This window comes from Dermacentor albipictus, chromosome 10 (genome assembly GCF_038994185.2).
Source record: "Dermacentor albipictus isolate Rhodes 1998 colony chromosome 10, USDA_Dalb.pri_finalv2, whole genome shotgun sequence".
NCBI lineage: Eukaryota > Metazoa > Arthropoda > Arachnida > Ixodida > Ixodidae > Dermacentor > Dermacentor albipictus.
Window position 1 is genome coordinate 79,694,190 of NC_091830.1, and position 15,187 is coordinate 79,709,376.

General features: G+C 41.9%; 1 protein-coding gene across 2 annotated transcripts in view; it reads left to right on the forward strand.

Annotated features, from left to right (window-relative positions):
- LOC139050389 (growth arrest-specific protein 2-like) overlaps window positions 1–14,443 on the forward strand; it is a 286,366-nt gene extending 271,923 nt beyond the window's left edge. For both annotated transcript variants that reach the window (XM_070526670.1, XM_070526671.1), the window contains one exon: window positions 6,193–14,443. In XM_070526670.1, coding sequence (XP_070382771.1) covers window positions 6,193–6,504 — 312 coding nt within the window. In that variant the 3' untranslated portion in view covers window positions 6,505–14,443. The remainder of the gene's footprint in view (window positions 1–6,192) is intronic.
- Window positions 14,444–15,187: the final 744 nt, after the last annotated feature.

Sequence of the window (15,187 nt, forward strand, 5' to 3'; positions counted from 1 at the left end):
ACGTATTTCTCGACTTCAATAAAAAGTACTTCAGAGCAACTTTAAAGACAGGAGGAACGGGTGACGGCTTTGTAGATGCGGTTGCAAAAAATTTGTTCGGAAAGCAGGAGGCTCAGCTGGGACATCTACAACACTGATGAAAAAATCACCTTCTGTGGCTCTTTACAATGAAGCCGGCATGTCCAATGTCAAAATGACAATTACAAGCACTCAGTTCAGTAGGCGGATCGGTCCGCCTACTGAACGCCACTGTGGTGTGGAGTTCAAGTTTGAGTTTGGAGGTTCACAGAGATGCCACTTTTTGTGATTTTCACACCTGCAACATGCCACATGAGCCGAACGCGGTGTCTGGCTTCACCCTGCACCAGCTTGACTAACGGATAGTCATCATCATCAGCATTATCAGCATCAGCCTGTTTTATGTCCACTGCAGGACGAAGGCCTGTCCCTGCAATCTCCAGTTACGCCTGTCCTGCGCCAACCGATTTCAACTAGCTCCCGCAGATTTCCCAATTTCATCGCTCCACCTAGTGTTCTGCCGTCCTCGATTGCATTTCCCTTCTCTTGGTACCCATACTGTAACCCTAATGGTCCAACGGTTGTCTAACTGGTGCATTACATCACCTGCCCAGCTCCATTTCTTTCTCTTGATAATTAGAATATTGTCTATACCCATTTGCTCTCTGATCCAGACCGCTCCGCTCTCTTTCTGTCTCTTAGCATTATGCCTGGCAAACTTCGTTCCATTGCTTTTTGCACAGTCCTTAACTTGTTCTCAAGCTTGTTTGTCAGTCTCCAAGTCTCTGCCCCATATGTCAGCAGTGGTAAAATGCACTGATTGTACACCTTCCTTTTCAATGATAATGGTAAGCTTCCAGTCAGGAGCTCACAATGTCTGCTGTATGCGATCCAACCCATTTTTATTCTATGAATTTCCCTCTCATGATCAGGGTTCCCAGTGGTTAATTCACCTAGGTAAACATACTGCTTCACAGACTCTAGAGGCTGACTGGCGATCCTGAATTCTAGTTCCTTTGCCCGGCTATTCATCATTATCTTTGTCTTCTGCATATTAATCTTCAACCCCACTCTTAGACTCTCTCTGTTAAGGTCCTCAATGATTTGTTGTGACTCGTCTGCATTGTTGCTGAATCGAACAATGTCATCGGCAAACCGGAGGTTGCTGAGATAGTAACCATCGATCCTAAGCCTTCCCAGTTTAATAGCTTGAATACTTCTTGCAAGCACGCAGTAAATAGGATTAGAGAGATTGTGTCTCCCTGTCTGACCCCTTTCTTTATAGGTATCTTCCTGCTCTTATTGCGTAGAATTAACGTAGGTGTAGAATCTCAGTAGATATTTTCATAGGTTTTTACGTAAGCATTCTGTACTCCTTGATTACGTAATGCCTCTATGACTGCTGGTATCTTTACTGAGTCAAATGCCTTTTCATAATCTATGAAAGCCATATAGAGAGGCTTATTGTACTTTGAAGATTTCTCGATAGCCTGATTAATGACATGGATGTGAGCCATTGTAGAGTATTCCTTCCTGAAGCCAGCCTGTTCAAATTAGCCACATTCAAATTGCACATTTTGAAAGTGTTGTTAATAGCTCAATACAAAGCTGTCTGCCAAGTCGTCTAGCCAGGAGTGGCTGGGAGCAAGCATGGGCTGGCAAGCGTACATGTGGTATAGCCTAAAGTTTCGCATGTTTCAAGGCCAGTTGAGTGTTCAAAACTAGCCGAAATTCTAACAGTCACTTAACTTCATTGTTATTTATTTATGTAAGCATTTGTGCGAAGGTTGTTTGCTTTACTGTATACTGAAAAGCTAACTATTGTTCGTTTGCCTTCCTCTCTTATTATCTTTGTTTATTTTGCGTTTTTTGTTTATTATTTAATTCTCGTTCTGTTCACATTTATGTAACAAAAACTAAGTTTTTGCTCCACAATTGTTATCTGTACCACCCCCCTCATGCAATACTTCTTCTGGAGCATGTGAGGTATATGAAATAAATATAATGAAATAAAATTAGCAAGACCCAATGGCTATGACACCTATAAGCAGGGTAGCCAAAGTATAGTTCCTACGTGGGCGGCTCCGGCTGTAGGCGAGCAGATGATAGTCGGCATCTTCCGAAAGGACACAATTCTTAGCAAAATTTAAATTTAAAATCAAACTTTCGCTTACTTCAGCTTCTTTATTAAACTGTGTCAATGAATACACGCATTAACAGTAGAAAGCCGACTGATCCAAACGCTCTTAGTTTATGTCAGCTATCAGCCAATAGCAGTCGTCTATAGGAATCTTGCACATGACAACGTATGCAAGGTGCCGCCTGCTTCAAAGCGGGTGAGAAAATGGCCTCGTTCAAAAAGCGAGTCTTTGAGAAATATGTGATTTCACGCTCCGCTTGTGAGTTCCACATGCCGCGCACAACTGCAAAATTTGCCTCATAAGTTCGCAGTAGCATATGCTATCTGCGGACTTGGTTTCTTTTACCAAGCCCGAGAGGTAGTTCCGGACCCCTTTAAGTATCGCCTGTTACTACTGCCCGGTAGAAGTCGTAGCCAACATGCTATCACAATTCTTTGCACCTCTTGCTTGTGTTGCCAGGAAGCTTTAACTGCACGTATTCACTCGGGTTTCCCGGCATCATTGTTGTATACAGTTTATCTGCTGTAGTACAGTTTTATCAGGCATATTAACTGCTGTAAACATTCGCTCACTAACTAAATTTAGAAGTGTGGTGCCACGTGGGCACAGGCAAACATGAACACACCTCAGTCGATGACTGTGGACACTTGCTATGGGAATGCCGATGTGAGAATGAGGTGAATGAATTCCCCTTCATGCTGTCTCTCACTTCAGTGTGAACTAGGCGTAGCAGAACACAGCCCACGCAAAGCGAGCAGCTATCTCGGGTCGCCTAGCTTTCAACCCGCTGCAGACTACTCCGAGATAGGGTGAGCGCGTCTGCACTTTATCGCACCATACACAGCCTGGGTGGAAGAGCAGAAGCACCCTAACCTGCTCCACCCACCCCTACTAGCACACACACATCTCCCCCCCTCCCCCTTGCGTGCACGTGCAGACGGCACCGCATCAAGCCGTCATCATTCTCGCCTCACCCTCACACTTACAGCATACAGTGGGTGGCTGCGGTATTATTGCACTTGGACTTTATGCAGACAACTGCAGAAGTTCACCTGGAGTGTCCACATAAGTAAAATAACAATAACAACAACAAATACATATGAGCCTCAACGAGAACACAGAAAAGTAAATATTAGCATCGAACAATGGCATTGTTATGCATTTCTAGGACACGAAATGTGAACATAAATCTCTCAAAAAAGTTCTTAAAAGTTCTAAAAGTAATTAAAATAATGTCTGCAAGATCATTTCAGTCTGATAGGTCTTGGCAAAGCCAAACAATTTAGTGCATACAGCAGTTCCACCAAATGTGAAGGGAATGTGAATGTGCTTGTGAACGTAATGGCTTTTCAAGTAAATTTTGTGTGCACCACCCTATAATATTGTCTGTTACTCGGCAGAGATTATTGCACCTCGCTGGATATCATGATCACAAGACGAAGGTACGCTTGTGAAAAGACAGTTCAAGTATATATAAAAGCCCTTGCTTGTTAACAAATTATAAAGGTCACAAGTTTCGGCGCCTCCCATCCGACACACTGCCTGCCATGTCACCGATTATGGCATGCAACTTCAGTAAACTATTGAACACAAAGCTGTGTGGCATACAGCAAAAAGGAAAGAGAAGAAAGAATGGGAGGGAGGGGCTTGAGTTGCAAACGTGATGTGCTTTCTCGGTTACAGTACAGCACAAGGCAAGAACGGTGGTATAGCACAAGGAAGTCGGTGGTAACTCCGTTAGGCAGGATACCAGTAAACTATCGCAGGAGACGAAAGATCTGATCAAGAAACGCCAATGTATGAAAGCCTCTAACCCTACAGCTAGAATAGAACTGGCAGAACTTTCGAAGTTAATCAACAAGCGTAAGACAGCTGACATCAGGAAGTACAATATGGATAGAATTGAACATGCTCTCAGGAACGGAGGAAGCCTAAAAGCAGTGAAGAAGAAACTAGGAATTGGCAAGAATCAGATGTATGCGTTAAGAGACAAAGCCGGCAATATCATTACTAATATGGATGAGATAGTACAAGTGGCTGAGGAGTTCTATAGAGATTTGTACAGTACCAGTGCCACCCACGATGATAATGGAAGAGAAAATAGTCTAGAGGAATTCGAAATCCCACAGGTAACGCCAGAAGAAGTAAAGAAAGCCTTGGGAGATATGCAAAGGGGGAAGGCAGCTGGGGAGGATCAGGTAACAGCAGATTTGTTGAAGGATGGTGGGCAGATTGTTCTAGAGAAACTGGCCACCCTGTATACACAGTGCCTCATAACGTCGAGCGTACCAGAATCTTGGAAAAATGCTAACATAATCCTAATTCATAAGAAAGGGGACGCCAAAGACTTGAAAAATTATAGACCAATCAGCTTACTGTCCGTTGCCTACAAACTATTTACTAAGGTAATCGCAAATAGAATCACACACCTTAGACTTCTGTCAAGCAAAGGACCAGGCAGGATTCCGTAAAGGCTACTCAACAATAGATCATATTCACACTATCAATCAGGTGATAGAGAAATGTGCGGAATATAACCAACCATTATATATAGCTTTCATTGATTTCGAGAAAGCATTTGATTCTGTCGAAACCTCAGCAGTCATGGAGGCATTACGGAATCGGGGTGTAGACGAGCCATATGTAAAAATACTGAAAAATATCTATAGCGGCTCCACAGCCACCATAGTCCTCCATAAAGAAAGCAACAAAATCCCAATAAAGAAAGGCGTCAGGCAGGGAGATACGATCTCTCCAATGCTATTCACAGCGTGTTTACAGGAGGTATTCAGAGACCTGGATTGGGAAGAAATGGGGATAAAAGTTAATGGAGAATACCTTAGTAACTTGCGATTCGCTGATGATATTGCCTTGCTTAGTAACTCAGGGGACCAACTGCAATGCATGCTCACTGACCTGGAGAGGCAAAGCAGAAAAGTGGGTCTAAAAATTAATCTGCAGAAAACTAAAGTAATGTTTAACAGTCTCGGAAGAGAACAGCAGTTTACAATAGGCAGCGAGGCACTGGAAGTCGTAAGGGAATACACCTACTTAGGGCAGGTAGTGACTGCGGATCCGGATCATGAGACAGAAATAATCAGAAGAATAAGAATGGGCTGGGGTGTGTTTGGCAGGCATTCTCAGATCATGAAGAGCAGGTTGCCATTATCCCTCAAGAGAAAAGTGTATAATAGCTGTGTCTTACCAGTACTCACCTACGGGGCAGAAACCTGGAGGCTTACGAAAAGGGTTCTACTCAAATTGAGGACGACGCAACGAGCTATGGAAAGAAGAATGATAGGTGTAACGTTAAGGGATAAGAAAAGAGCAGATTGGGTCAGGGAACAAACGCGAGTTAATGACATCTTAGTTGAAATCAGGAAAAAGAAATGGGCATGGGCAGGACATGTAATGAGGAGGGAAGATAACCGATGGTCATTAAGGGTTAAGGACTGGATTCCAAGGGAAGGGAAGCGTAGCAGGGGACATCAGAAAGTTAGGTGGGCGGATGAGATTAGGAAGTTTGCAGGGACGGCATGGCCACAATTAGTACATGACCGGGGTTGTTGGAGAAATATGGGAGAGGCCTTTGCCCTGCAGTGGGCGTAACCAGGCTGATGATGATGATGATGATGACAAGGCAAGAACCACCGCGTTTGTGGATGCTAGTCGAGGCAAAGGGAGGGGCCGTCCTCGCAGCGTAGCAGTGCGACCTTTAGATTTCTCCCGTCACTTATAATAACTTGGCAAGCATTGTAATGGAGAGAGTTCGTATGGATCCATAACTTCGTATTGTGCAACAGAGACGAAATACGAGATGTGCAGGAGAAATGCTACTGACAACTAAAGTTTATTCTGAGCTGTGTAGTTCGTTTTTCATCTTTCTTGCATGCCATCCTAAGTCGTGAGTCCTCTAATAATACGCCACTTTGAAAAAACTCTTGCGATAGAACACTCTCCAAATGGCTGTTTAGAACTTGTAAATGGAATGTGAGCAGACGTCGATAACTCGTCTTCTGCCTACCTGTTTCAGCTGCTCAAGGAGAAGCACGTCATGATTCGTGTGGGCGGCGGCTGGGACACCCTGGAGCACTTCCTGTCCAGGCACGACACCTGCAACGTCATCCTGCTGAACCGGCGATCCTCCACCGCCTCGGAGGACGGCTCGCACTCGCCCTCATCCTCATCGCCCTGCTCTCTCCTCAGCGGCACGCCGTCGCCCCTGGGCTCGGGCCAGGGAAATTCGAACCCCGCCGGCATGGGCCTGTCGCGGCCCAGGTACCGAAGCCCAGCGTCCAGCGTGTCTCTCAGTGCCATCAGTTCGCTGTCCAAGCAGGTGGGGTAGTAGTGAAGGTTGGACGATGTCGCGTTCATTGGCCACAAGCATTGTGAAATAATGTTGCGGGGGAACAGCCTTCTTTGTTGGCCTCAGGTGGATGGGCTCTGCACAGCAAACATCCATGCAATCTTTCGATGCAATCAGATTTGGCTGAAGAGGAAAATTTGTAGGAAAACAATACAAAGTAGCATACGGGTTTCATTGACATGCTACAGTGTCCTGAAGAACACGCTACTGTTTCAATACGTCTCCCGAAGCGCATTGAGAAATATGACACATTCTAAGTGTTGAGCTCTTTCGGGACATGCACATCGTCACCAAGCCTTTCTGACTGTCATTCATTCAAAGCAATTTTATTGTTTGCTCTCATAGAGTCTTGTCTTCCTCCGAAACAAAAAAAAAGAAAGTCAAGTGTCATCCATTGCACAGTTTCTCATTGACAGAACAGTCATATGGAGTTCGCTCCAAAACGCATTGGCACTCGATCGTGTAAACTGAATTTTGGACATCATTATCTCAAAATCGCACTGACTGTCAAAACCTACACATTTCATTTTACTGAAAAAACCTTTATCAGAATAGTTCAACTGCTGTAAGCTGTTATTACAATCAGAAGTCATTGGCCAAATAGTTGTGCATTTAGGCATCCTTCTGAAGCTTGGAAATAATCAGCTTTTCATTAATCATTTATTTGCGACCATCAAGAACTTTATGCCTAAATGTTCAACAGGAATAAAGTGAAGGGAAATAGTTGAAAAATGAGTTTGTGCAGTGCGAGTGGACAGAACGTGAAGGAACACGATTGATGTAAACAGCACCTGTCTACATCATTTGTGTTCCTTCGTGTCCTGTCTATTTGAATTGCATGAACTCAATTTGTACCCATGTACCAACTAGCTCGGTAACGAATTCTTTTCTCCGGCAAATACTACCTTTGTGAAGAGAACAGGAAGTATACGTGGTATTATTTTTAGCATCATGAGATATTTCGTGCAGATGACGTTTTTCTCTTTCAACTTTTTAACTCGTGATTCATGCACATTGCAATTATCTTGGACAACCGTTCAGTGTGCCCTTATTATGAAGCTGTATGCATAAATTGGGCTGGGAGTTTGCTAATTACATATATTTCTGGTGGATAGTCATTAACGTAGCTGACTTTTCTTAATTTAGCCTGTCCTCTTTTATGTGCCTTTATTTGAAGAGTCAATGTTCACCCATTCTCTGTGTACATTTATGGTAATTTGAACGCCAAATTATTTTTACTAACTTTATAAGTTCATTGGAACTCAGAGCAATTCAACTTGATTCTGTTTGGATGAACCAATCTTGCACCTCACTACAATAAGAAAAAGATTTTTTTTCTGTATTTTGGCTTGCGAAAATTCTTAGTCATCTGGCTAAATAAGGCGACATTGAGTCCACCACATCTCATCATATGCCATCATCAACGTTCTTAATACCCTTTGGAAGCAAACAAACCAGAGGTGTCATGGGATAGTGCGTGGATTCTTCTCACTTGATCCTATCTCTTTCTTATCATTGACTGCTGATGAATGGCTGATCCTGTTGATAAAGTAGGCAGAGCGCAAAGAGCATTAAAACAAGAAGACATCTTAATTGAATCGTTGCATTGCATCATCCCAGCCATTGATTGTTTACAAGTAGGCAAACAAGCGAAGGTTCAGCTCAAAGCAAACATTTTGACGAAGGAACTCGTTTTTGTCAGTGTAGCAGCTTCATTGCAGACTTTGCAAACTTTATCATGCACGATGGCTGTTATCTTTTATTTAAAATTCGCTGATCACTAGTCGTTATTCAATTTGTCGCTGCGTACTTTAGGTGAGTAGGTGGCTTTGCACTTAAAATTATTTAATTGTTTCCATTAATTAAACAAGAAACATTGCAATGCTGCTATTATTAGATAATAGCAGAAGCTCAGCATTAAGTAATGTTTTACTTCTCACTCCGCTTGGCTGTTCAGACATGCAATACCACCAAATGGCTTAGCTTAAAATGGATTCGCAATCGCTAGTAAATCGTTTCACGAATGAATGCAGAGTGCGATGTGCAGCCTAAGTAGCAGCATTGTATGAACAGGAAGACTAATTGTGCTTGCCAAGCATTGGTGGTGCCTCCTTCCATGCTGTGCTGTCATCCTGAATTCCGACCAAAAATGGGCAAATTATTTTTGTAGGCATCAGTTGCCAACATGTTTTGCTTTCTTAAAAATAATAAATTTGCTTCTACTCACACTGTCCTGCAGATTGTGCCACAATCTGCCAAAAGCACAATTACGACTAAGCACCGAATGCAAAACTAAGCAGCTCAGCAACTAAGCAACAAACTTAAGGCACTGATAGAAAATGTAAGGTGCCATTGACCTGCCGAAGCTTGCCCTTGGCTCATTTTACCCGAGACCCATGGACTAGCACAGATCATCCAAGGCACGTAAGGGGTTAAAGGACATTGAAGGCAAATAATAACTCAAGCTGAAGTGATAGATTAATGCTCAAGAATGTCCAAGGCGTTAATTATCGAGAACAGAGCTATCTTTAATAATCAAGAAGTTGAGGCAACTGCAGGACACGATTTGAGACTCCACTGGGACATTCAAGCACTAGCCCAATGACCTAGTGACTCCTCATTATAATTCTGTTGCTAATAATCAACGACTCATATCAAAAAAGATCATTGCAATATAACATAGCACAAAATGCTCCTTGTCCACTTCGATTTGATTCTTAGAAGAAAAAAATAACCTTTTTATCTTGACCCTTAGCAATGTGAACAGCAGAAAGGGTTTGTTTTTGCTCCACTCTGAGTGGCCCGCACATTTGCATTTCAGTAGTTTCATTATTGCGTAGTGCCATGCTGGTTACGCGTTGCAAATAGCAAAGAACTATGTCCATAGCGACGAGCATCAAAGATCATGTTTATGATTCCGCGCGCGCTTTCCCTTCCTCTTTCGCACTGTCAGCTCTGTCCTGGCTCAGTTTCTAGCTCCACTTTTTCGTTTTGCACAAGAAACTGCAGCTCCAATTGTCAGCTGCCGTTTTACTCCCCAACGGCAGTAAAGCACAGTCAACTTCAGTAAAGCACAACTTCCTTGTCGGGGGCAGCTGATTTGAATTGTGCTAGAGGTGCGCGTACCCTTAAGAGGCGATTTGTTCTTAAATCTAAGTCTTGGCATGGAACAGGCTCTGAGAGGCTTGTGGAATGGTATTTTAACACAGTCTACGCTGACTTAAAATTTGCCTTTAGTGTCTCTTTAAAGTAGCCTGGAGATGCTTCTGCGAAGTTACTGAGTGCTTTCTAACGACATGCTCCTCACACGTAAAAGGATGGTGAAACAGAGCATGGGTGAAGCTTGGGGAACACTTATGCAATACTTTTAGTTTGCTGCTAAATTTGCTGTCGAAATACCAGACTTGACGTAATTGATCTTATCGTGAAAGAGCTCACTTTGCTCATTATAAAGCAAGCAAGGGTGCTGCCCACGTCTTTTCTGGCCTTGCTCACATGTGGAAGCCATAGTGATGATCGCAGAAATGAAATGACAGAGTGTACTATGACATCATGACGCATCATTGCCTTGGCACCGAAACTAAAACTGGTGCAAGAAACAAGTATCATAGTAAATTATGTAGGGCTCGGTGGTACTTGCCACTCTTATTACGATTTAGAATGGGTGGACCTTGATTTACTTAGCAGTCATAAATGTCCTGGTCATATCCCTTTAAACTGCACTAGTTAATAACAAAGATAGATTTTAACACAGACGCCAACAGTAGATGTTTCACAAGTATGCTTTTATACACATAGTTTTTTCTTTTTAAAGCACAAAAAGTGACAAATTTATTTTTATGCTGCTTTTATTAGTTCACTTCCCCCATTCTTTTTGACAAGGGTGAATCACACAGTCAGGGTAAGCTTTCCTACATTTCTGTATTGTCATAGATAACTGCAAGCCGTCTTTCTACTTGAGCTTTGTTTTAATCCTGCGTTGAGAACCCAGCTGGTATGTGTCTTCATTGAGGTCGACGTGGCATTCTCTCTGGGTCTTGACTGAATGTGGTGTTTTCATTCATTTTCTACTAATCTAAAATACATATGAATACATTCACTGCAGCAGCTATCATACAGGCAGGAACCTGAAATCCAAAGTGCTCTATGGATAGAGGAACTGCAGATCTACACACCTTAAAATTTACCCGATTAACATTTGTACACCACTCTTATGTGTAAGTCCTCATATCTTATTATTATTAATAATTTTAATATTGAGGAATACCCCTGAAATGTTCTTATATGTCAAAGTCATACAAAAGGGGGCAGAGTGATCAAATTGTCACAATAAAAATGCAGAATTTTAACATTGGCAACATTGCATCTTGTACAATTGCCTAAAAAGAATGCACTTATTAGAAAATAATTAGAGGTAGACAGATATAAACTTTTTCAAGTAAGAATCGAATGAAAATAGTAAGTACTTATTTATCAACTAGTCAAACAAGGATGGATGTATTTACAGCAGGAGTATTCATTCCAGTATACTTATGTACCACGCCTGTTTGACTAGGGCAATAAAGACTGCTATCAGGGACAAAGGATCACTTTTAAACACAAGATCGCGGATTGGTAATAAAAGAACTGCATGAATAGCCTGAGGACAGTTTTAGAGCCTGATCACAGGCAAGCTTTTCAAAGAAAGAATGACTGTTGTATGCCTAGCTTTCCGAAAGTGTTAAATAAATTGTCGCAAAAGAAGATCAGAAGCTGTCTGAAAAGTTTAAGAAAAAGAAAGAGCAGCTGAGGGACTTGCGTGCCATACACTCACGTAGATAAGCCCACTTTGAGCAAAACATTGCAGGTCGTGAAAGAGAAAACCGCTGCATGACTGGACTGTTGTAAACACAAATCGACAGGCTACGTGCAAGAAGCACAGGCGTTAAAGTACACTTCTGATGCACTTTCAAAAATGTAGCCTGCATTGACCATTTCGTTTTGGTGTTGCTTTTAATACGTTTGTCCTTTCCTTCACATCTGGCAAATTGTGGCACATTGTTTAGCAAACGGGGAAATTGTAATTTAACACTCGGTTGGTGAATTTAGTTAACTTCAGATATTTGAAAATAACGAATAGTTTCTTTTGAATGTGAACCCGTTTTTGCTAGGGTATAAAGCGTTAAGTTTTGTACCGGAAGCTTTGCACATTCGCCCACTCCTAAAAATAAATACCACCAGGTGTCGGGACCGGTTTAAACCAGCGAACAAGATGGTTTCAGCTATGGTTGCGTGTTGGCCTTGTTACGTCGTGCTAAACGACTTTCTGCACCTGACACGGGACAAGACGCACGAAGTGTGTATCGGTCTTGCCCATTTTGTCCACTGCTGTGTGTGTTACGTCTAAGGCCTTTAGCATTAAGCATAGAGACACTAATTTCTGTTGCGTGTGCTTATGTCCAGCTCAGCAATAGTTGCCTGTTAGAACTGGACACTTTATTTTGATAGCAGGAATTTCGCATGGCCAGTAGGAAGAAACCTGGAGAAGCGAAACAATCTGGAAAGTAGTTTGCGACACTCGGTGGCTTTGTTGCGAAAATGAGGTGCGCATGCTGAGCCCATCTACCAGTCCATTCGAAGAAGGCTGCTCCCACACTTTGCCACAGTTGAGAGGGGAAAACTCAGGTGCTGTTCGAAAAAAACTGAGAAACTGACCAGCTGTCCATTGTTGCGTTTGCAGCGAGTTAGAAAGCTTGTTTTGTAAAGTGCTTTTAATTTTGTTTGCATGATATGCTGTCACTGATAAGCTGTTTACGATGGCGAGTTTCTAGCACCCCATGAAGCCACTACTGCAACTAGATTCAGAGAGTGCGCTCAGTTTTGTGCTCCACACGGACTCGGCTGTAATGTCCTTTTGCAGCTTTTCAGTTCAGTTTTAGTTCTTTCATGTCTTGCTTTCACATGTAATGCCCAAAAAATTTCTATCATTGTATTTTAATAATATGACCCTACCATGCCTGCATAACCTTCCAAGGGTAAGGATTAGAATTAGCACGATTGAGTGCATAAGCTTTTAAGCTGAGTAAATTGTTCCTTCTGGTCCACGTGATATATTGGTTCAATGGTAAATAGAAGGAAGTGCTTCTTACTCTAACAAATTTTTGCTCCCTTTGTGGCCTAGCCTGTCTCCCAACTGTAGTCGCCGTCTTTCCTGCACGCCTTTCCTTTCTTTATCGCTGCTTGCACGGTACTTCCAGGTCACAAACAGTGTGTGCATATCAGTGTGACAATTAAAAGGAGGGCGCTAGACAGTTGACGTTTATTGTTTGTGGACGAGATAAGCCCCAAAGGGTGCAAATATTTCTTGAGAGTGTTGTTCCTCCTTGTGCTTGACTTGCTGCTAATATTCACCCTGAAAGATTTGTCATTCCCATTACTTTATTTTTCCTGTTTCCTATGTCAACTTGTTTCTTTGTCCATTATCTCTCTGTTTTAGTCATTTAACCAGCCTGCAATCGTTATCTTGTTATTTGGGTTGACACCTTGAGTTTTTTCATTGAGCTCCGGAACAGCCTTGTTCCGATAATTTGTTTTTTTTTTCCATTGCACTAAGGGTGTGGTGCTGCAAGATTTCAGCACTTGTGAGAATCGAGCACTGTGCTGTCTTGACATGTCGTTTCGTGGCAACCTAGCAGTGTGCTTTATGTCGAGCGAGAGAGCACCAGTAACTTAAGAACTTGCATTGCAGCAGCCTTCTATTTTATCTGCTGCTGCCGAATCTCAGTTCACTGCCACGAGAATGCATTTTGATGGTGCCCCCATAGGAAACAAATGAATTTGTTACTTTGCACGTATAGTAATTGTAGAAACAGAGCAAAATCAGTTGTACTGCAGGCTTACTCCTAAAGACATCATGTCTAAACAGTGAAACAACCTGTTTTAAAATGTGGGTGAGGGTGGTAAAATTGAGTAAAATTGAGGAAAATTGCTCAGAAAAACTGAGTAAAATTGAGGAGGCAGCATATTGATTTTAGCTTAATGCACCTTTAGAACGTGTTTCTGTATGGAATCTGTTAAGTCAAATGTTTAGCAGAGTCTTTTTATTTCTTGTGGCTGTATGACTTAGGCACCAAGGAAAATGTGTGTTTCTGTAGTTGCTTGTTGTGTTGAAGAATGATTTAATGTATATATGAAGTGTTGCTGTAGCTTTTAGATCACTCTATTTTGGTATGTTTGATGTGGATTGTTCAAAAGCTATCCAGTTTGAAGTGAATGTCCTGACTTGCTCTGCATCTTATTAGCCATACATTGCTTCTTGTTGTTGTGTTGAGTTTTTTTAGTCATTGTACAAGAAAGAGTCGTGTAATGCACAAACCATTTTGTTCAGAGGAACTCCTGCAGCAAGTGTTGTTTGTTTGCAAGTTTTCTTAAATTAGTGCTTGAAAACTTATCAAGAAGTTGCTTCAAGCACACATTCTTCTGCATTGTGCTTTCTTGAATAATGATTCTCTTGTCATGATAAAATCATTATGCAGTAATATATTTCATTGCATACGCTTATTTCGTGCAAAGCCAAAACCCTTTTGTTACGCACTTTTCAGTTTGTAACCTTCTGTTCAATTTCTGTACCTGTAGCTGTGTACAAAGATTTTTATGCAAATCAGCTTTGTACGAATAAGAAATGTGGAATAGGCAGGGTGTATTGCCCTATTGTGGCAAGCACACAAACTTGGCTAGCATTATGTGCTGTAAAAAAACCTTTATTGTGCATTTAAAATATTTTTGTTGACGTGTGCTAACAATTACCATTCTCTTTTACTTCTTAGAGAATGACAAATGCTCTGGCATTTGGGCCTGTTATTTTACTTCTGTTTTAAAGACCACTGAATGTTTATATTGTATTTCTTTTTGGTTTGCAGTAAAGTCTCTGTGAATTCTTTATTTTCTCCTTGGTTTTGTTATTTTACATGCTACAGAATGCAACGACCCCGAGTGCCCCACAGCTTTTGACGTTGAGTTGAAAGATCGTAGCATGCTTTCTCTTGAAACTCTCGGGCTAAACTGCCAACCACGCCACAACTAGCCACTTGACCATGATCGCAGCTAATCAGTTCTTCCTTTCGCACTTCGGTGAATGTTGTGTTAAAAGGGTTTGCATTTCCTTTGAGAATTTGAGCTATGCAGGATTCCTGAAACAAACATTACCTGCTTTTTTCAAGCATGTAATGTTTTCGGGACTGGAGTGGACAAACTGCTTCAAGGATGCTGTTTTTGCACGTCCTGGTTAAAGAGGCCTTGCAGAACTAATTAGGATGGTAGATGTTACAGTTGCACAGTTATAATGCATTTGTGTCAGGAACATCTGAAATAAATATTATACCTATAGGTGCTGCTTAAAACACCAAGTTGTGCTGAAAGGGTTACCCTCCCTAACTTTCAACTTTCTGAAGCTCTTACTCCCTTTAATTTTACATTGGAATAAACTTGATAGCTACTGGGTGGATTTCTTCACGGCTAACTAGCAGCTACTCTAAGATGTTAAGAATCCATAAAGCTGGGATCGTTGGTGAAGCTCTATCATTCTTGCACTAACGTATGAATGCAAGGACAGCGATCACAGCATGAACTCCTGTATTTACTCGATTGTAATGTGCACCCGTTTCCTGTGAGCTAAAGAATGAAG